Below are 22,698 nucleotides of genomic sequence, written 5' to 3'. Positions count from 1 at the left end.
ATAGTTATAATTTATAATAGTCACAGTTATGCATTAAGCCTTAAATATTTTTGCTGGAAACATAAGGCTCATTCCTCCGTATTGGATTTTTTTGGTGAAGTTCTTATAGTCTTTGAAATATAAGTGGTTATAAGTTATCTGCACCTTTCCCCTAATTAATTTATTAAAATGTAAAAGTAATTGTATCATTTGAAAACAAAATGGCATATATCCTAACTAGCATTTTTGTTGCAGAGGAATTGTTTCAAGATTGAAATAGTTATATATGTCTTCTTGAAAGTTAATTTACTTATGCCTATAATTATGAAGTAATAATATTTTAAAGGCTCGAGTGCGAGTCCTAGTGAATTTTGGCCCATTATGCCAAAGTTTGAGGGTAAGACAATGGGTTCATGTCCCAACGCACTATGTTGATGAAACGATGTTGGATTCAAGTTCCAACGCATTATAGCCTAGCATGCCTTTATATGGGTAAGGCATTGGGTTTGAGTCCTAATGCACCATATTGATAACAATAATAACTAAAGAAAAAATTATGTAATTTTCATGAAAAAGCATGAAGCTTGTCCCACTTGATTTGCTCCATTCTTGAAGTGAATGTGATAGCAGTGCATGATAAGTCTAAATAAAGACAAGTGGTTGACCAATGAATGTGGGCGTGCGAAAGGCCAAAATAATAATAGTTATCACTATGGTAATTATAAAAAGGGAGAAATTCTTTGAAGAGAATGTGACTTGTGATAAATATTGAGATTGCATACTCATTCCTGAAAGTGAATGTGAAAATATATATATGATAAAGATTATGCATAATAATGTACTTGTGCATAGTTGGATAAATACTGCAACTCACCTCTAAGGGAGGTTTGAGACAAAGAAAGATAATGAATATTATTGTGTAGTTACATAAATATATCATTGGTCGCATGCATATGATACGCCAAAATATATTTTGTCATGCCTTATGAAAGTTATTAAAAGCAAAATTAAAGCAAAAAAAAATTATTTTGCTTGTGATGATTTTGAACATTACAATTATTATGATATGATTCTCTTTGTGAAGGAGACATTCATTATATGGATGGTGTGACAAAAGATCTTGTAGTACAAAAACAGTTAAGAGTTCTGAAAAAACTAATTTGTCACTACCCGGATGAATTAAATTGTTCATAACATTAATATTGTAGTAAGTCTCAAAAGAAATATTTTGATTTACAAATATATTAGCCAAAGTGGTTGGCATATTGAGACTATAAATGAAAAGAAGATTGAATATCTTTATATTACTATAATCATACCGGGTAAATATGAAAGGTTACCTGACTTTTCTTTTATTTGTACTACACAAGTATAAGCATGATGATGCAATCACAAGCCACAAGTAAACTAGAGGTTTAATGAAATAAATATTAGTTGGCATGACCGGTTGACTATCTCGGTTCAATTATGATGCGAAAAAATTAATTGAGAATTACATTGACATATATTAAAGAAATATAAGATTCTTCAAGAATTCTCTTGTGCTGCTTATTCTCATGATATACCAGTTAAGGTTAGGAATTGAATCCCTTGATTTCTGGAACGAATAAAAGGTGATAAATATATGGGCCCAGTCACCTTCCATGTGGACCGTTTACTATTATATGATTTTCATAGATGCATCTATTTTATGGTCACATGTGCATTTGTTATCAACTTGTAGTTTGGCTTTTGCAAGATTGATTGCTCAAATTATTAGAGCACAGTTCCAGAATATAAATTATGATGATTTATCTTGATAATACTGGTTTAAATCCAAGCTGGTTTAGTAGAAATTGTATGCCTCTAATTATATCTAAACCATTGGTTATGAGAACAAAATTGCCAAAATAAAATTTGGTATTTGATGTATTATTTAATATACAACAACACTTGTAAGCATCTAGCCAAGTTATGATAAGTTCTCCCTATCACAATCGGTTCAGGGTCAGGAACCAAATAATTTCCATATAGAAATATGAATATGCTATATGATTTAATTGTTCTACCACAGTGCACAAAGATAGATCCTCAAATAAGGCTAGGGATATGTGTTGGTGATCCCAACAATAGGGGGAGAAAATGGGCAGCTGAAAAAGTAATACATGTAATGAATTATTATGAGTACATCGAGATCCTCGTACGAGAAAATGTGAACTTGAAGTTCAAGTGATAATTCATTTGCAAAATATTGCCGGGCGTATTTGCTGACCCAAAACTAAATGTCATATTCAGCTGCTAATGCTCCAAATAAAATAAAGTCCATAATGAATAGAGTCCATGACATGCATAAAGCATAATAGACTAATCGGTTCCAAAGATAAAACTCCTTGAAGAAGGAGAGGAGTAAATGTTCAAGATGGTCATAATAAGGAGGCAAGTGCTCTAGAAGAGCACCACGACATAACATTTCATAAGACCTCATAGGAGAGGCTCAGATACTTGAAAATAATAAGATAAAGAGATCTCAATAAGTTATGTCTTTATTGAATAATAGTAGAACCGATATAAAATGATCGTCGACGATATTGTTAATATAATGTAGCGCTCAATATTATTAATATTGACGAGGATCTTGAGCTCAAATCTATCATGAAATTTGGACAGATAAATAATTGGCCAAATGAAAAATACGCAGTGAAAATTAATTTCACATGAAAAATATAAAGTTGGACGGATTGTCCCAACACCTGAAAGTATAAAGCCAGTTGAGGTATAAATGTATTCTTGTGCGAAAAAAAAAAAAGAAGGTCAAGTCGATAGACATAAAGACGACTTGTGTCACAAGAAGATTTGCAAATATCCTGGCATTGATTATATAGAGACATGTTCTCCGGTGGTGGATGTCGCCATTTCACTTTTTAATCTGGCAATACAAGAAAAACGTGATATGCGTATAATGGAAATCATTGAAGGATTTAAATTATTCTGAAGCATATTAAGGTTTCCAAGTAATTTATTAAATAAAGCTTCAAAAAAAAAAAATACTTATACGGATTGAAATAATTAGGGCACATGTGGTATAATCGCCTGAGTGAGTACATGTTGAAAGAAGGATACAAGAATGATTCAATTTGTCCTTGTGTCTTTATAAAAAGATCTGGATCTAAATTTGTTATAATCACCGTGTATGTTGATGATTTAAATATCATTGGAACTCCTAGGGAGCTTCCTAAAGCAGTAGAGCTTCCTAAAGTAGTAGACTATCTAAAGAAAGAATTTGTAATGAAATCTTGGAAAGACAAAATTTTGTCTTGGTCTACAAATTGAGTATATGAAAGATGGAATTTTTGTCCATCAATCAACATACACTAAAATGATTTTAAAGCGATTTTATATGGATAAAGCACATCCATTCCGACCTCATGAAAATAATGAAGAGCTTCTTGGTCCCGACGTACCATATCTTAGTGCAATTGGTGCACTAATGTATCTTTCTAACATTACAAGGTCTGACATAACTTTTTCAGTTAATGTCTTAACAAGATATTGCTCTGCTCCTACAAGGAGACATTGGAATGGAATCAAACACATATTGCGGTATCTAAAAGGGACTACCGGTATGAGATTATTTTATGGCAATGATTGCAGTCCTGATCTTGTTGGTTATGCCGATGCTGGGTGTTTATATGACCCACAAAAGGTTCGATCTCAAACAAGCTATGTGTTTACATATGGAGGCACTGTCATATCTTGGCGATCGACTAAGCAATCAATCATGGCTACTTCATCTAATCATGCTGAGATAATTGCTATTCATGAAGCAAGTCGAGAATGTGTATGGTTGAGGTCTATAATACACCTTATTCGAGACAAATATGATTTGAAGTGTGACAAACTACCCACAATTTTGTATGAAGACAATGCAGCATGCATAGCCCAGTTGAAGGGAGGATTCATAAAAGGGGATAGGATAAAGCACATTTCACCAAGGTTATTTTTCACACATGATCTTCAAAATAATGGTGATATCAATGTGCAACAGATCCTTTCAAGTAATAATATGGCTGATTTGTTCACCAAATTTCTACCGACGTCAACCTTCAAGAAACTAGTGTACAAGATTGGGATGCGAAGGCTCAAGGATGTGAATTGATGTTCTCATCAGGGGGAGTTAATACGCGTTGTACTCTTTTTTCCTTATAAGGCTTTGTCCCACTGGGTTTTCCTTGCAAGGTTTTTAACGAGGCAACCAAAAGGCGTATTTTTAAACATGTGTACTCTTTTTCCTTCACTAGGATTTTTTTCCCATAGGGTTTTTTTTTCTAATAAGGTTTTAACGAGGCACATTATCTATGGACATCCAAGGGGGAGTGTTATAAGAAAAATCAAATTATGGAGAAAAATCAAATTATGGTGGATGTCTACTCTTCCTCCATGATCTTCTCAAATGCTTAATGACATATTCAATGACATATTTCTATGCTTAATGACATATTCAATGACATATTTTTCTTCACTTTTCATGCCTATATAAAGGCCTTGTAATAGATAGGAAAATACACACAATTGAAGAAGAAAATCTCTTCCTTTTCTCTATCTTCATTTCTTGTTCATGTTTTACTAAATTGCTTTTATTTCATAACAACATGTCTTGTTCATGTTTTACTAAGTTGCTTTTATTTTATAAAAAATATAATATTATGTCTATTGTCTGGGTTGAAAGTAGGTTATTTTCTTATTAAACTTTGATCATGATTTTTTTAGTTGAGAAAGCGTCCGAAGTACATGACAATTTGCTGACATACAAATAACTTTTTGACTTATAAAAGTACCATTGAGCTACTATTCTGAAGAAAAAATTGAACCATAACATCTAATGAAAAAATCTGTGAACTATGTTATGTTTTAAAAAAATTTAAGAAAACTTTCTAAATTTTCAAAAGTTATCTTAAATTAAATTGGCGAACACATAGTAACATTTCAAACATAAAATGAAACATAACAAACTTTAAAAGGAAAATACCTGTCGAACTATCTTTTGATTTTAAAATTTTTAAAAAACTCTCTAAATTTCCCAAAGTACCTCTTATAGTTAAATAAATGCAAAGAGAAAGAAAACTTTAAGAAATAATTTTTCTACACTTATTAAAGTCATAAAAATAACTGATTTACGATTTTTATTGGAGAGATTGCTTTTTAAATAACATAATAAAATATTCGGTTGAATAATAGATAAAATTAAGTATCAGTTTATTGCAACGTATTGGAATGTATTTGGAATTGTTCTTATGGTTGATTTAATTGAATTACAATTGCACACCGAGATAAGTTTAAGATTTGAACTTTATGAATTTGAATTTTCGAATTCTACCACAGTACATTTGATGTACTGAGTTCGAAATCTATCATTTGTACCTTTTTAGTGAATCTTTTAATATTTATGTAAATTCCAAATTATAATCTCCTGAGTTTAGATGAACTCATAACATAAATAATAATGTACCCTGCTGAACACATGAATTACAATCAAAATGACAAAATGGAGTGAGATTAACCTACAAACAACTTTTTGGCGAAACAGATATTAAAAAAGTATATTCATTATAGATCTATAGCTGGCAATTATGCTCAAATGAGAATAGGACACTAATATAGTTTGAATTACTAGAAACTCAAAAACATATGTTTTTTATCTTTAAAAACTTGTTGATCTCTTTAAGGAAAAAGAATGGGAAATAAAGGATTAACATAATAACGACGACTTTTAATTAACGAAAAATAGTTTTCCATAAAAAATTTCTTTATGTTGTGAAAGGGAATTCATTTCAAGTACTGAACAAGAATGATATCAGTGATCTTGGAAATAACTTAAATGGAGAAAATGTGGGAGGCTCAACCATTCCTCACTCAGGGAATGGTTAATTGCCTAGCATGGAATGTTAGGGGCTTAAATGCCCCTAACAAGCAGAGGGAAGTGAAACTCCTCTGCTATAAAGAAAGAACAGGGCTAATAGGTCTGCTAGAAACAAAACTGAAACATGATAAGGTTCAAAAAATAATTGAAAAACAGTTTAGCGGTTGGAGGTATACCACAAATCTGAACTATCATTACAATGATAGGATTGTAGTGGTATGGAGACCTCACTTCTATAGAGTTACACCTTTAAGTATGAATGCACAGGTTCTGTCCTTTGAGGTGTATTATATTCCCCTACAAGTTACATTTGGAGTATCCTTTGTGTATGCATTTAACACTAAGGAGGAAAGGAGAGGTCTGTGGGAGTATCTAGAAGAACATGTAGCTAGATGCAAAAGGCCATGGTTGGTTATAGGTGATTTCAATTCTGTTTTAAACATGGAGGATAGAATAGGAGGTAATCCTGTCTCATGGGCTGAAGTTGTGGAGTTTAATAAGTGTATAGAAGCTTGTGGATTGATTGAACTACCTAATCAAGGGTGCAGATATTCATGGAATGATAGACATAGTGATCAAAGAATTTATTCTAAGATAGATTGGGCACTAGTCAATAATGATTGGCTTGATTCAATGCCTGATTGTAAAGCAATGTTTCTCCCTCAAGGAATAAGTGACCACTGTCCAGTGAAGGTTGTGCTAAACAATGAAAGACATAGAGGCAGGAAACCTTTTAAGTTCTGCAATGTATGGACTCAACATCCACAATTCTTGGAGCAGGTTGAGAGAGGTTGGAATATAGAGATTGAAGGCTGTAAAATATTAAGGGTGGTTAGGAAACTGAAGCTATTAAAGAAAACTTTGAGAGGCTTAAACAAAAATTTCTTCAAGAACATTGAGGATGAAGTGAAAGAGGATAGGGAAACTTTATTGCAAGTTCAGAAGCAGTTACAACTACGACCAACATATCCAAACTTGCAACAAGAAGAACATCAGAAATACCAAAAGTTCAGACATTCATCTTACTTAGCTGAGGTCTACTTGCAACAAAAAAGTAAGGCTACATGGATAAAGTTAGGAGATGACAACACTAGATACTTCTATTCAGTCATCAAACATAAGAGGCTCCAACAGACAATTACTCAATTGAAGGATGATCAGGATATCTGGCAGTCAGATCCAGATAGTATAGCTCAACTATTTGTCAAATACTATGAAGAAATGCTGGGGGGGAAAAGCAAGAAGCAGAACCAAAGCAGCTGAAGCATTTATAAAGAATGGCCATGTTTTATCAACTGAACAACAAGTAGACCTAATGAAACCTTTTGAAAGGAAGGAGGTGAAAGCTGCTATATTCCAAATTGACAGTAATAAGAGCCAAGGGCCTGATGGTTATGGTAGTGGATTCTTTAAGTCAGCCTGGCCTAGGGAAGAGATTATAGATGCAGTTCTGGAGTTCTTCAAAAATGGAAAGTTGTTGGGACAGCTGAATGAAACTAATATTGCTTTGATTCCTAAACTAAGCAATCAAGAGTATGCAAGCTAATTCATGCCTATTTCCTGTTGCAATGTATTGTACAAGTGCATCTCAAGGTTATTATATAGCAGACTGAGAGTGGCAACGCAACATCTCGTAGCAGATAACCAATCTACTTTTTTACCTGGCAGATCAATGCTCCACAATGTGCTTATATGCCATGACGTATTGCGGTACTATAACAGGAAGACTTCCCCTATGTCTCTAATGAAGATAGACCTGAAGAAAGTTTATGACATGGTAAATTGGGTTTTTTTTAGAGGAGGTTCTGATAGGTTATGTCTTTCCAATAAAGTTCACAGAGTTGATTATGACATGTGTAACTTCTACAAAGTTCTCAATCAGTGTAAATGGTGAAAGTCATGGTTTCTTTGAGGGGAAAGAGGTCTTAGACAAGGTGATCCAATCTCACCCTTACTTTTTGTGCTTGTAATGGAATATTTTTCCAGAACATTGGGTTGTATGAGTGCTCTCCCAGATTTCAAATTCCATCCTATGTGCAAGCACTTGAAGTTGACACATTTAATTTTTGTTGATGACCTCATGGTGTTCTGCAAAGGTGAAACATGTTCAGTAAATAGAGTCCTAGAGGCTTTAGCACATTTTAGTAGTGTATCAGGTTTGGTGGCTAATATGGACAAATCTAGCTTGTTTATGGCAGACGTTCATGATCATATGAAAGAGGTTCTCCTAAGAAATACTGGTTTCTCCCTAGGGACTTTTCCTATAAGGTATTTAGGTTTACCACTGTCACCTAAGAAGTGAAGTAAGTTGGACTGCTATCAACTTGTCGAGAAGATAACAAATAAAATTAAATTCAGTTATGCCAAACAACTATCATATGCATGGAGGCTTCAGGTGATTAATGTTGTGTTATTCTCAATTCATAGCTTTTGGGGACCAGTCTTTGTTTTACCTCAGAGCATAATGAATGAGGTTGACAAGAAGTGTAGAAAGTACATGTGGGGTGGCTCAAAGGATAAGAAGAAGATTTCACTTGTAGCGTGAGAGAAAGTGTGCCTGCCTAAGAAATTTGGTGGTCTCAACATCAAAAGCTGTAGGGAATGAAATAAAGCTTATGTTGGGAAACTATAGTGGCAGCTCGTTATGCGAAAGGAGTCCTTATGGGTTAAATGGATCCATGATGTTTATATGAAGACTGATGTTAATATTTGGACTCATCGGGTTCCACAAGATTGTAGTTGGTATTGGAGAAAACTAAATTCCCTCAAGGAAGAGATGAGGAACTGGTACCAGAGAGACACATACAAGCTGGGTGTAAATGGAGATTACTCAATCACAAAAAGTTACTTGGCCATTAAAGGTTCCCACAGAAGATGGGCAACAACTGATCTTCACTGGAATGCAATAGCTCAGCCAAAGCACATGATCATCATGTGGTTAACAACTCAAGGAAGACTGCTCACAAAGGCTAGATTGAGTTCTTTGCATATTCTGGTGGAGGATGATAAATGTGTGTTATGTACTGATCAGGCAGGGAAACAAACCAACACTTGTTTGTAGAGTGTCCTTGGTCAAAAGCTATTCGCGAGGAGCTAATGCACTGGGCAGGAATTCAAATGCAACTGAGAGATGCACAAAGGGTTCTGTATATAATTAAAAGGAAGAAGTGGCCGCTGGTTAGGAAGGAAGTTGCTGCTGCATTATGGGCAACAATAGTATACCATATTTGGAAGGCTAGAAATTGGAAAATATTCAGGAATACAATTGTAAATATATAGAGTATAGTAACGCAGATTAAGAAAGACCTAATAAATAGGATTGACATGTTTAAACATTTTAAGAAAGGACAGAGATGTACTGTATTGATGCAGAGATTGTGATGTAATTAATGAATCTAAGGCCTGATCTACAACTCTCCAGATAAGGAGTTGGGGTCGAGGTGCTTAATTCACAGTGTTACCACAAAAAAATTCTTTACGTACTAAAGTAAATACAAGGAATTAATTTCTGAACTTGGGCTCGGGCTGGTACGGGCTACGGCCACTGGTTACTTATTGTGGGACAGTGTGGGGCCTAAGGGGTGATAATGAAAGTGACACGTCAGCTTTGCGATTAGACAAAAGCTGGTTTAATTAAGAAGTTAAGAAGCAAGGAACCTTGGATTTGCAGCTTTTGTCATATGGCATATGTGTAATTTCATATTTAGATATTGACCAGTTGGCGAATTAACTTGGATAGTGATTAAAAGATTTTAGTACACTGAAATTATATGTTGATTTCCCCTTTAGAAACTCGAAAAAAAAGGAGAGAAAATTCGATTGTGTTAATTAACCTAAGGCATTTATGAAACACATCTGGTTCAAACAAAAAGACCAAGAATGCAGTAACAAACACTCATTCTTAGGGATGCTATATCGAGATGATTAAGTACTTATTTTATCCTAAAATTTTGAACAAAAAATCTTAACTTCAGAACAATTCAGGATATTCTTATCCCAAAAAATTGAGATGGATGTGTGGGAATTCTAAATTTGATAGAATTAGGATTGAAGTTATTCGGGACAATGTGGGAATGACCCCTGTGGAGAAAAAATTGCATGAGGCGAGGCTTAGATGGTTCGGGCATGTTAAAAGAAGAAGCACAGATACCCCAGTTAGGAGGTGTGAGATGTTGGCCTGGGGAGGGGGGGGGGGGAAGGGTAGAGGTAGGCCAAAGAAGTCTTGGGGAGAGGTGATCGGGCGGGATATGGCACAATTTGAGCTAACCGAGGACATGACCCTGGATAGAAGGGTGTGGAGGTTGAAGATTAGAGTAGAAGGTTAGTAGGTAGTCGTGCGCTTTCATTTGTCTTCATTAGTTTGATAGTAGTAGTGTTATAGCCTGTTTGGCCAGGCTTCTCCCCATGCCAAAAGTGTTTTTTTTTCTTTTAAAAAAGTGTTTTTTCGTCAATTTGAGGCATTTAGCCAAGCCATTTTTTGGAAAAAAAAATGCTTTTGGTTAGAAGCAGAAAAAGTTTTGAAGAAGCAGAAAAAAGTAGTTTCTCCCTAGAACCAGAAGCAGAAGCAGTTTTGACTTTTCTTCCTACCAAAAATACCCCTTGCAAAATATTATATATAACAAAATAACCTTACTTAGTTTAAACTAATAAGTAATATAAAATAATTTTTGGGATGAACTTTTTTATTTATTGAATAATATTTTGATATATTTAAACTATCTTGAAAGAATAAAGTACTTTTCAATTTTATTTTTATATTTTACTTAAATAAAATTAAAAACTTAATTGTTATCTTTAATAATAAATATTTGTAATTATTTATCTACTTATATAATATTAACTATTAAGTAAACCTCTTCATGTCCTTATTTGTAATTTGACACTTAAAAGCACTTTTTGAAAAGCTTGGCCAAACACAAATTATTGTTCAAAAGTGCTTTTCAAATTGATTAGCCAAACACAATCTGTTTTTCTTCAAAAGCACTTTTTTGAAAAGTACTTTTGAAAAAAATATTTTTCAAAATAAGCTGATTTTTCCAACTTGGCCAAACATGCTATTAGTATAGTACCCCTTTTATCCTTAGTTTGCTATTATTGCATTTCTTGTTCTGTTATTACTTGCTATCACTACTTTCGTAGTTTGCTAGCAGTACTTTTTTCATATTCTTTATTGCTACTTTGGATTTAGTTTTCTGAATATATTGTCTTGCTATTAGGGCTTCTTCCATCTTCTTTAGTCGAGGGTCTATCAGAAACAGTCTCTCTACCCTTCCAAGATAGGGGTAAGGTTGCGTACATCCTACCCTCCCCCGACCCCACTGGGTTGTTGTTGTCATCGTCTTGTCCCAAAAAATTGGACTGAAAAATTAAAATTCAGGACACACTGGCTAATTCCTAAATAGGAACCATTTAGAGCGGCTACCTGGTGGCATTTCTACATAAAATATTGCGAAGTCATAACTTCGTTTTCCTAGTTTTCTCCCAACAAATTACACTTCCACCAAGGGTTATTCTCATTCACAAGATGGAATGTATTTCTATCAATTCCTTATTTTTTTAATCAAGTTTGGGCCTCATGAGAAGCAAAGAGGAAAGCTTTTAGATGCACTAAGCCCGACAAAAGTGAAGGATGTCAACTAAAGGAAATTGGTTCACCAATAGACTTAAATAACACGCTCTACTTATAAAGAAGCTCAATCCCAAGTCCAAACAATTTTGAAATAGTAATAAGAAATACAACATCATTTCACCTTTGATCCAGTAGGAAGATAGTAGATGGAGTTAACAAGTAGTACGCCATGACCAAAGAATGGATTCAGGATCAACTAAGCTATTTCCACTCTATACCGTGGAGACACAGCAAACTACCCAGTATCTATACTGGTGAAGGTTAGCATATATCCAATTGAATAGTCGAGATGTGCGCAAGCTGGTTAGTACACTATCCGTCATTAAAATAAATTATATCTAGTTATTACAAAGTAGCCCATCCTAGTTCTGAAGGCGCTGCACCTTGCTTAGACTTCAGTGGAGGAAAACCAACTTCTACTCAGGCTTTCATCTGACAGAAGTAGCAGAACGACCTGTTAATAACCATCTAGCACCCCTGACAAGTTCCTCCTTGACCATGAATAGAACAGCAGCAGCAAGAACACTTTGTACAATTTTTGTGCCCATCCCCTTGCAGAATCCATGAAAGCCTTCATAGCGTAAAATCTTCACAATAGCATCAAGGGTGCCTATATTGCATAGAGCGACTTTTTACTACTTGAATTTTTTGTTTCGAAAAAAAAAAGAAGCCAAAAAAACTGTGTAAGATTAATACACGTTTTATCAAGTTTCAGAAAATTGCCGACTTAATCCACCATCAAATAGCCAACAAAGTTTCAGTCAAGATAATCTAGATAAAATAGTCGCAATGACTCCAGGTTGTACTTTTGTCATTTTTATTACGAATGTAGGTTAACATATTGCTGTAAATAGAATTACTGCGTTTAGCACGATTTCACCAACGTAGGATTTGTAGAAACTCAATATAGAAAAATATGTTAACCACTAAAATGATGCCTAGGATAGAAACGCAGTAACTCAAGTCCACTAACCTTTATAATGATGTCTTTTATCCCCACCAACATCCTGCTTTGCCTGAAGTCGTGACTGCAAGACAGAAAGCACTCTTATTAAGAAAAACCTCAAATAACTGTTGGACAGTGGTCCAAGCTCTGCATAGAAAAAAATTGGACCCTATTTTGCTGCCACACTGTGTTTCAACTTTCAACTGTTCCGATCAGCAGTTGCAATGAAAGTTAAAACTAGGAATGTGGTACTAAATGTTGTGTGAATACTCTGCGGAATTCTATACAGCCAAAAGCAAGTAGTGAAACCATTTTGAATTATGTTGGCTGAAACGGGACCAAATGAAACTGAATTGAAGAGGATGCATTGAACAAAATTTGAAGGCAAAGAATGTATTTATCCATGTGCCATTTGGCATGTAGTTTGACAGATGGATGACTAAATTAACCAAAAGGAGAAATGGAGTGTAGAAAAATGGAAGATGAAGATATTTGCATCAAACATTTGCCACATCAATCCAACAGATGAGGAAAAGTTTGATGAAAAGGGTAAAGGAAAACGAAATTTCTCCATACAGAACACTTGTATACCTTGATAACCAGAAGGGGATATGTTATAACCGTAGCTCCAAGTTTTGCCACAGCTCCAAGTAAAAATATCTAGCAAAAATATAAACACATGAGCTGCAGTAGTTGACATGTCAAAAGCTAAATATTCTAATATGACAAGTCCAGAATATAATTTAGAGGAACAAGAGAAAGGGACAAAGGTTTACCTCCAAAGCAGTGACATCATTGGCACCTTTATTGCTAGAGGCACGTCGCTTCCTAATCTTCTTCAGCAAGGTTTCATATAGCATAAATTGTATGGAAGGATTGCTTACCTGTATTAGCAATGAGAAGGATCGGGAACCATTATTTAGTCGTAATTACTAGAGTAAGTTCTCACATACCATGAATAATGTTGGAAAAACACCATTCCAGAAACCCCAAACTCCAGCTTCACCATAGACTTCTTGAATCTGAAATATACAAGTGTTACCAATTAGAAAATTACAGGTATAGGATGCATGGTTTATACCATGACTGTGAAGCATGACCAAAAAGGTCACTAATTACTATGGCAAAAATGTTTATGCTTCAGTCTAGTCGGCATAGCCTTTATGTTGTATGCTAAATATCAGAGAGGACTAGGTGAGTACAATCATAAGTTCACACATGTCCTACACAGAAGCTATAATTTCTGTTTCTGATTTTACAAAAATAAAAACAAAAAATATGAATCTTTTCAGAAGCCATCATTTCACACAATGCTATTATGCTCCAGTATTTAGTAATGAAAAAATATTAAGCATCAAAGCATCAACTAATCCATGTTGCCAGTTAAAACTTAAATATTGAAGAAATACCTTTTTTTTTTGAAGAATCTTTAGAGAGAGATATGTTGGATCCATGCATCAACTTTCATCGAGAAAACAGATCTGATGGTTTCTCCAACTAGACTAAGTATGCAAATCTGATGGTCCTAGACTCCAAGGTATGCAAATTAAGTTCAACGCATCATAAATCACATCTTTTAATAGGAATATCTATGTACATACAGTGTAGCTTGTCCCATAGGGAGGAGGTTCAACCACAGCAGATATTGCATCCTGTGATGTTACAGGTTTGGTGTGGTTATCTTTATCTTTTCTTGTATGAGTCTGCACAAACAGTTGTGAGAAATAAACGTAAGAAAATCAAGCATGCGATAAATTATAGTAGGGAGATATTTTTCATGAAAAAAACCAGTAGATAGGCGATTAGTGATACTTTTGAAGCGAAGCTATTTAACATCAAACCAAGGCAATCAATAATACGTTTAAAGCGAAGCATTTTGACACCAAAGTAATCACAGTTTCTATTGAATACTGTACCATCCATAACTCAGATGCTCCTTCTACTTATGAATCCTTGTAGATCACAAAATGGTCAATACATGACTAAGCTTCCGAACTGACATTGTTCCATCTTTGAAAGCAGTAAACACGCAAGAAAATGTCAGTAAGTGAATCCAAAGCAGCACTCTACTTCCGCTCACAATATTCAACAGCACATTCAATCTTGGACCAATGTCGTCCATTCCAAATGACAGATATCCAACCTCAACAATTGTATAACAGTAATGTACTTGTAACACCAACTATTCTATCTCAACACCTACATGGAACGAACAAAGGAATTTCCCCAGCTTGGTCAAAGCATACAGTATGAAGAGCAAGGTTTTCATGGTAATCAACATGGTCTAGGTAACTAACCATATAGATCTCTTAATTCTACGTTTAATAGACAAATGACACTACCGTATTAAGGTTGAAACTGCAGCTTTCCAACAACAACAATGCCGCTATCTCAAACTAGTTGGAGTCGCCTATAAATCCTCTATCAGTTCTGCTCTATCTGGGCTTTGTCAATTCCAATACTCAATGATTTGTCTGTACTTATTTTGCATATGATGCTTCTAGTCTCAAAGTAATTCATCTGATGTTTGTTTCCCTAAACAAAGACATATCCACATAACTTAAAAGACTTTGGTTTGTGTACATTCATAACCAGGGCTGTACTTGCAATAATTCCACTTTGTAAGATAAAAATTTGACCTCAATCTCACATACCTATTTGATATAACGCCGAAGAAGCAACGGCAGAATCAATGATGACGCTTTGGTCTCCTCAAAAGAGAAGCATCTTTACGTTGCAATTAACACCTGCCAGCTTTGCACATTCTGTGCTCTTTCTCAATCCAGGGTTACCGGCCAGGCTACTGTAAGGTTGCTAATCATTGGCACCCTTTAATATTTCATACTGACATATTTATTCGACGTTGAATTAATGAGTCCTAGCAGAAACCCATTGCAAAAGTCAGCATACTCTGCAAATTCCTGCCGAAAACCAAACTTCTAATTACCTTCTGAATATCCATTTCATAGATAGTAAGCAACACTGTTCTCATTCTTGACCTGTAAATGGCACCACATCCTTCAATCCTCTATTTCTGGTGGTTTTAGTTAATTATCTTAAAGTTAGTCCCTTTCCTCGGATTACAAAAACAATAACATCTTTCTAATTCTTCCCTTGCTTCAATATATCCCTCAACATAATCCCATCAAAAATGAGTTTTAAATAGAGCTCATTCTCTGACTCCGCGAGCCTTTGTCTTATGCAGTTACAGACCTCAAGTCACTCCAAAAAGAAATAAATTATAGCTCTACATCTGTATTGCGCTTCCGACAATTCCAATTTCCACATGAGATAAGTTAGAGCAAAAAATCATAGAAGAAAGTGTTAAACTGGTAGAAACAAATCTTAAAAGAAAAATATCTTATTCCACAACATAAAGGATGAAAGAATCAAAGACCAACTACCAACACCAATAAAACTTTTTGCTGTGCTAAGCTCACCAAAAAATTAAGTAAATGCACTGATTTCATAACCATTCTCATAGGAGGTAAGGAGAACCCCAGAGTATTTTACCTGCATGCGTGTAACAACTACCCATATGGGATTAGTCAGCAGCACGTTAACACACCTGTAACATGGAAAAGTCAAAACACTCATGAGTAAAAAAGAAAAACAACAAAATCTCAAATGACATTTTAGCCAGATAATTTTATTCTTCATTATGGTGCTTTACAAGTTTTGCTTAGATAAAATAAGAATATCTATATTATGAAGACGGAATCCAAGTTTTTTCGTTTTTTTTGATAAGGGTATTGTGGCAGAATGCTGTTGATACCTGAATATAACAAATTTACCCAAGCTACCAAAAGTAGTATCCAACAGAAAAGAAAATTACCCAGATAAAGCAGCCACCAGTAATGAAGAGAACATTCCCACTGATCCATCACCAATTCCTTTTTTCTTACGTTCAAGTGCATCAGTTTCTGCTCTATTCCTGAATATTTGGTAGAAATAATAATAAACACCCTGTATCAAGAAATTGACGGAGACGTAAGAGATCATAATTTTCACTGCCAAACAACAAAGAAAAAAGAATAAGGAAATAAATATACATTCACAGAAAGTGAAAGTTAGCGAAGTTTTTCAGTACGAGGGAGATTAAAGTTTGTTAATTGATTACTAAAATTTTGTCTCGCCATTTGTCAAAGGGATATAAGAAGACCACTAACGCAAACATGCTCACTTATGCAATGTGCTCTTGGACCAATACCTATGGGTTACCCATATTATACAAATGAAATTTTGATCGATAGACCAGATGCTGAATCACTAGACTATGAATGAACAGAAGATTGGGTGGGGCAGGGATCAATTTCAAAAAACCATCAATTATATATTGAAAACTTAATTGAGCTGTGAGCCATCCAAAAGGGCAAAAAGATTAACATCTAGCAACCACACAGAAGCTTTGAAGACTGAGTTCCATGCTTTTCTGAACTATTAGCCAAGAGAATCTAACCCAAAATGCGGTGCAATTATTATCATAATACTTAATCGGCAAAGTAAACTAGACGTGATTCCTTAGCATCTTCAGCCCTGTCCATGATCAATGTTCAACGAGACAAACTTCAGTGGTCTTTCTTATATAACATGAGGCCTATAAGTCGTAAGTATTAGAAACAAAGTTATCCTCTCCTTGTTCAGGAATTAAAGACAATTTGGTGAGTTTCATGTTTCCACATCAATTTTTACTAGTTCTTGTGACATAAGCAGGGAGTTTTTGACCCACTTGATCAATTAACTATCACCCTAAATTTAAGTTAATCCTTTACATAATCTGTTAACATACTTAATCCTTCAAGTATGACCAAATCTAACCCACCATAAAAAAAGAAGTATGACCCCATCTAACATCGTCTCCATACAAAAGAGCTGTCAAAGCGAGATGAATTTACCACTTGCTGTCCATTTGACCAGCCTATTAAGTGGGAAAATGTAACCGTGCATTATTGACTCGTTTTCCCCAAAATCGGAAAACCCAACGAGTTGCTCGATGCAAGGAGAAGGTACAGCGAGCTACTACTCTAATACTCTTCAATGCAAAGCCATACAGAGACGAATTTGACACAACTAGTGACGCACGGGGAAGTGCCAGAGCTTGACGCAATGCGAGAGGGGAGCTTCAACAGAATAAAGAGAATAAGATAAAGATCTTCAAAACAAAGTCACGGAGAGACTCAACAAGGATAACAGATTGAGAGGGCGAATATTTATTTTCCTTTTTTCGGTCCAGTCACATATTTTGATCAGATTATTGAGCAAGTGACTGTTCTTGTATCTGAAGAATAAAAGAACTTGAAAGTGCAGTTAGTAGGTTACATTGCCAAATTGATAATTTGATACTAATGGAAGAAAAGTTGGCAAAGTTAAAGGAAAGTATAAGGCAGTGAAAGCTCAAATGGCACAAACAGAAAGCTAGAGGGGAGTTGATTTCTTATTTGTTGTATGTGCTGCAATTATATACGTACATTTTGGATTTCAAAGTAGAAACACAAAGCATGAGTTAATGCAATTGCCAAAGACGTAGTTGGTTTGATCTAATGTACAAATTGCTATCTGGCGAGTGAGATAATATCGTTGCAGACAGTTTTCTTAATTGTAAGATTTAGTTTGCAGAAAATAAGCACTTGATATACTCTTTTGAAGTAACAAAGTTACGATTAGAGCCATTAGACAGTACAACAACAATAACTACACCTCAGTCCCAAACAAGTTGGGGTCGGCGATATGAATCCAATAGGCAGGTAATACCTTAAACAATTACTAATATGATTGCTAAGCCTTACTATGTTTTTGAATATATCATTGGAATATAACAAAGATATGGAATGACCACCACTATAAAACAAATAAAAGAAACAGCATAATGCACTCTTCCTATTCCAATTAGCCATTAATGCCGAAAAACAAACCACAAAAAATCTAGAAACACAGAGGAAAACTCAGGATGATCAACTACTCTTGCTTCTTGCCAACACTTCCATTAGGTACTTTTGTTTTTGACTTCAATCCTTCTTGACAATCCTAGAGATTTCACAATAAGGGATAGAGGGAGCGATAGCTAAAGCTGGTTGCCAAATAAGCATTGATTTGCCTCCTAATAGTGGAAAAAAATTTCCTCCTAATTGTGTTAGCTTCGATGTGTTTCATTCCCTAATGGGCCAGTCACATAATTGTCAAAATGGGAAGTCCAGTCAGCTTTGACGGTTGTTAATGGGGACCAAAAATGTTAAATTTGACTATATTCAAAGGATTAAGAAATGTAGGAGGTGTTCTGTCCAACTTAACTAGCGCCGAAGAATGTTAGAGGTATTATACGAAGGACCACCTTAAGTTTTGGAAACTATGCCAGAGAATAGCTATAATGGGAGGTTTAAGAAAAGATATACCAATTACCAAAATAACATTTTTTTTAGGTACACATCTATTTGTGCTATTCCACCTATAAAGTTCTTAATGATGGTTGTATTTGCAAATATTTGCAGAAGCTAATATTTGAGGACCAAATATGTGAAAAACTCATAAGCAGGATAGGGACAAATAACTACATGCAGATAACCTATCGCATCAAGATTGCATGATTGGCACATCTTTCCAGAGTCAAGGGACCACATATTACCCAGATTTATTTTCCCAATACCTAAACTCAAGGCTGCCTTATGCCAATATAAGTTTACCTATTACAACTGGAATTACAAATCAATGGAAGTAAATTTACAAATTCATAATCAATTGTTACTTACCTACTCCTATTCACAAACTAATAACAGTATTTCCTCAGTAATAGGCTATTTTGATGTGACCAATTCCTAGTCCGACTTAGTAATATGAACCTAACCAAAAATCAATTATCAAACTACACTACTCCTATCTCTTTTTAATTTCACAATAAGTTCTCAGCATCCACTAAAACTTAAAGCATAGTCATTTCTCTTTCCCTAATTTTTCGGAAAAAACAAAGCAGATACAATTACTAACACAACATTTTGAACCGTAGCAAATGTCAAATTCAATCCTCAACTATGTTGGAACTGATAGTTGTTAAACTTTTTTTTGGTCACAAGTATACAGAACACATTGGCCCGACTAATCCAGAATTAGCTCCGCCTAGGCCCATTTCAGGACCTATTGGTTATCGTTGTAGTAGGCAAAGGTGGTATTCATAGTTGATGAGCAAGCACACGCAACAAACCACGGAATATTCTAATCAAAGATACTTTACAGGATAAGTACGCACACGGCGCACATTAGCATAAAGCAAAAAACAAGCGTCACCTGCGACGCAGCGGTACCAATTAGCGACGGAGCTAAGCCACCATATAGTCCATCCCAACCTTCTTGCCTCACAACCTGCAGATCAAGTAATCACAACAAAGAAAAAAAAAACTTAAAGTAAATAAAGTTAAAAACTGAAAAATAAAAAGCAAATACCTGGCAAATTTGTTCGATACTTCCAAGCGTTTGCTTCATTTTCTTAGAATTTCTATCTGTTTGCTGCCGAGTATTTACCTGACATCGCACAAGTCAAACAAGAAAAAAGCTGTACTAATTCTATTTTTGTAGATTAAAAATAAAACTAAGAAAAAAGAAGAAATATAATAGAGTAGTAATACTGTTTGTAGAGGATAGGTGATGAGCTGAGCGATGATGCCGCCACCGGCACCGGCGAAGCCACTGATCAAAGCGTCCGACATAACTATTTACAGTAAAACCGGAAAAGCAAAAAACAAAAACAGTTTTGGGCAGAAAAAAGTGCAAAAGTATTTACGATTTCATAACAAAGAGATTGTTTTTGAATAAAGGTAATTGAAAGAAGAAAAAATGTGCAAGTAATGGAATATCTTTGACTTTGGAAGTAGCGGAAAATGGTAATTGGAATGTGAAATAACATGCGAATGGAGTGGACTAATCGCTATCAGTGTGCTTGAGTTCGGTTTTATTTTTGTTTCTGTTCCGTTCAAGAGAAAAAGGGACACAATTGTCACGTTGGTGCTCGGTAGTTTGAGAAACTTAAACTAGCGTTTCGACATAAATTTCAAAAAAATATTTTTGAACTTGTAATAAAATTTAAGTTATGTTGGTCATGTATTTTATTTGACAAAATAAATTAAAGCTTCGTGAATGAAAGAAAAAATTTACCCAGAAATTATCCTAAATTAGATTTTAAAAACTTAAAAAAATAAAAATTGATCATATTCTATGAACAAATAATATTTTTAATTTTTTTTTGAAAAAGGGTTAATCTTGAATAAAAGTTGCCAAAATTTTATGCTCAAACGAGAGCTTAATTTGTGCTATATTCCAAACTCTTTCTAGGTCAGTCACTGTTTTTTCCCCATATCTGCTCTCCCTTTTTGCAAATTGACAAAACATAGTTCTGATGCTTATATTTGGGTCATACTTGTTTACAAAATACGTCGGGCTTCCTTGTTTCATTGCAATGTATTAGTTTCGTTTGGAAGTACAAAATTAAGTGATAGGCCGCAGCCCATTCTATTTGGGCCCTTCCTTTCAATTCCTCTGATTAACAGATACACTAATAGCTCAGCTAATCAAAGAACTTAACAAAAGCGTGAGTTAATTATAGAGATTTTTATCCTTTTTAAACTATTATTTAAATAAATAGAATCATTTCTCGTTTATTTCATAAAAAGAATTTTTTTTACATTTATAGCAGATTATAAAAATTAGGCTCAACATTTAATAAATTAACGGATTGCACTAATCACGGGAAATTTTCACTTTTTTCTTGCTCTCTCTCCGTATTTTTCAGTTCTGTATCTCGCTGATGGAGCCTTCATATACTCCGGATATTTCTTCTTCTCCTATTTATCATTCACTTATTCTCGCTTCCGATAATTTTGACATGGATTCGCGGGTATTAGTGTATTACTATCAATCTTCTTTATGCTTTATGGATTCGCGGGATAATTTTGACATGGATAATTATGAAAAATTGCCTAATTATGTTTTTTGCCCTTAATTATAATAATAAAACTCTTCATGGTTGCTCTTGAACTGTCATTCACGTGGAAGCTGAAAAGAGTACAAGTACTTTGTCAACTTAACTAGCTGAGGTACGCCCGTGCCGAGCACGGGCCCAACATCGCTAACTTATTGTTTTGTTTGTTACAAAACTAATTTTTGATAGATAAACACGACATTCTATTATAAAGAAGCATGGTGTTATTGGATAAAGAGTGGATAAAAATAAAAGTAGGAGGGTTTAGAGAATCTATTCTGTGTACATCTTTCATTTTGATTCAGACAGCCACCAAACACAAACAAACTGTATTCAAAGCGTTTGGACAGAAGTTTCTCATTTTTGAAACATCTATTTATCGTTCCAAACTTCATAAAAAATACAAGTTTGAAATTGTATTTCATACAGCATCCTAAGCATTCACCAACATTTTGGGGGTTTGCTTGAGTTCGTGAGTTCAGCCCACACCAATGGATTAATGTTGAAGGAGGTTTGCTCTTTCAATTCAGCCTCCAAATTCAAGTTTCAGATGTGCCAATAGTTTTCGATAAGAAAAGAAACCATTACAATAGTTATAAACCAAACTTGAAGATACAATTTAGGCTCTTGCTTAGCATCCAAGATTTAGGGTGTGTTTGGTATAACGGAAAATATTTTTCGTGGAAACGGTTTGCCAAAAAAATATTTTCTTGGAAAATAAGTAGTAATCTTATTCATTTTCCGGTGTTTGGTACACAAATTAAGGAAAATAACTTCTCAAGAGTATTCATAAATAATTTAGATGCAATAAACATGAAGCCATAAACATCCGAACCCATAGATTTCATAAACTTCTGAACCGCTAAACTTTCAAACCCGCAAACTTTCGAACCTGAAAACTCAATAATTTCTACACCCGCAAATTTCCAAACACATAAACCTCTGAACTCATAACTTTGGAACTCGTAAAATTTCGAACTTGTAAACAGAAAAATGAAAAAATCAGAACTGAAAATATTTTTAAAAAACAATAAGGGGGGAAGGGGTGCAAAAAATTGAAAATAAAAAACAAAATTGCGGGGAGGGGGGTGACGGGGTTGGGGTGGGTGGGTGGCGCAGAAAAATAAAAAAAAAAATAGAAACTTGAAGTTGGAGGGGGTGGGGTTAGATGTGAGGGTAGGTTGAGTTTTTGGAAACGGAAAAAGCCTAAAAATGCCACTCAACTAACAGAAATGGCCTATCTATGCCATCCATTAAAAAGTTGGTTTATTCATGCCACTAGCGTT

At 34.7% G+C, this 22,698-nt stretch overlaps 3 protein-coding genes across 3 annotated transcripts; 2 read left to right on the top strand and 1 right to left on the bottom strand.

Moving 5' to 3' along the window:
* The first annotated feature begins 5,833 nt into the window (after window positions 1-5,833).
* LOC142167970 (uncharacterized) lies at window positions 5,834-7,138 on the top strand. Its single transcript, XM_075228614.1, has one exon. The coding sequence runs from the start codon at window positions 5,834-5,836 to the stop codon at window positions 7,136-7,138; it is 1,305 nt and encodes a 434-aa protein (XP_075084715.1).
* A 52-nt stretch (window positions 7,139-7,190) lies between these two features.
* LOC142167969 (uncharacterized) lies at window positions 7,191-8,936 on the top strand. The gene is made up of 6 exons (XM_075228613.1): window positions 7,191-7,408; window positions 7,544-7,652; window positions 7,747-7,809; window positions 7,917-8,143; window positions 8,303-8,411; window positions 8,508-8,936. The coding sequence occupies exons 1-6, from the start codon at window positions 7,191-7,193 to the stop codon at window positions 8,934-8,936; spliced, it is 1,155 nt and encodes a 384-aa protein (XP_075084714.1).
* A 2,641-nt stretch (window positions 8,937-11,577) lies between these two features.
* Window positions 11,578-20,425, bottom strand: LOC107800649 (peroxisomal nicotinamide adenine dinucleotide carrier). Its single transcript, XM_016623863.2, has 11 exons — window positions 20,064-20,425; window positions 19,882-19,959; window positions 19,726-19,800; window positions 16,286-16,416; window positions 15,964-16,018; window positions 14,052-14,153; window positions 13,404-13,472; window positions 13,227-13,334; window positions 13,042-13,110; window positions 12,478-12,532; window positions 11,578-12,114 (listed from the first exon to the last, which is right to left on the bottom strand). The coding sequence occupies exons 1-11, from the start codon at window positions 20,142-20,144 to the stop codon at window positions 11,933-11,935; spliced, it is 1,005 nt and encodes a 334-aa protein (XP_016479349.2). The 5' UTR covers window positions 20,145-20,425; the 3' UTR covers window positions 11,578-11,932.
* Window positions 20,426-22,698: the final 2,273 nt, after the last annotated feature.

This window comes from Nicotiana tabacum, chromosome 13 (genome assembly GCF_000715075.1).
Source record: "Nicotiana tabacum cultivar K326 chromosome 13, ASM71507v2, whole genome shotgun sequence".
Lineage (NCBI taxonomy): Eukaryota > Viridiplantae > Streptophyta > Magnoliopsida > Solanales > Solanaceae > Nicotiana > Nicotiana tabacum.
The sequence above is the reverse complement of the archived record's forward strand: the minus strand, read 5'-3'. Positions and strand labels throughout refer to the sequence as shown.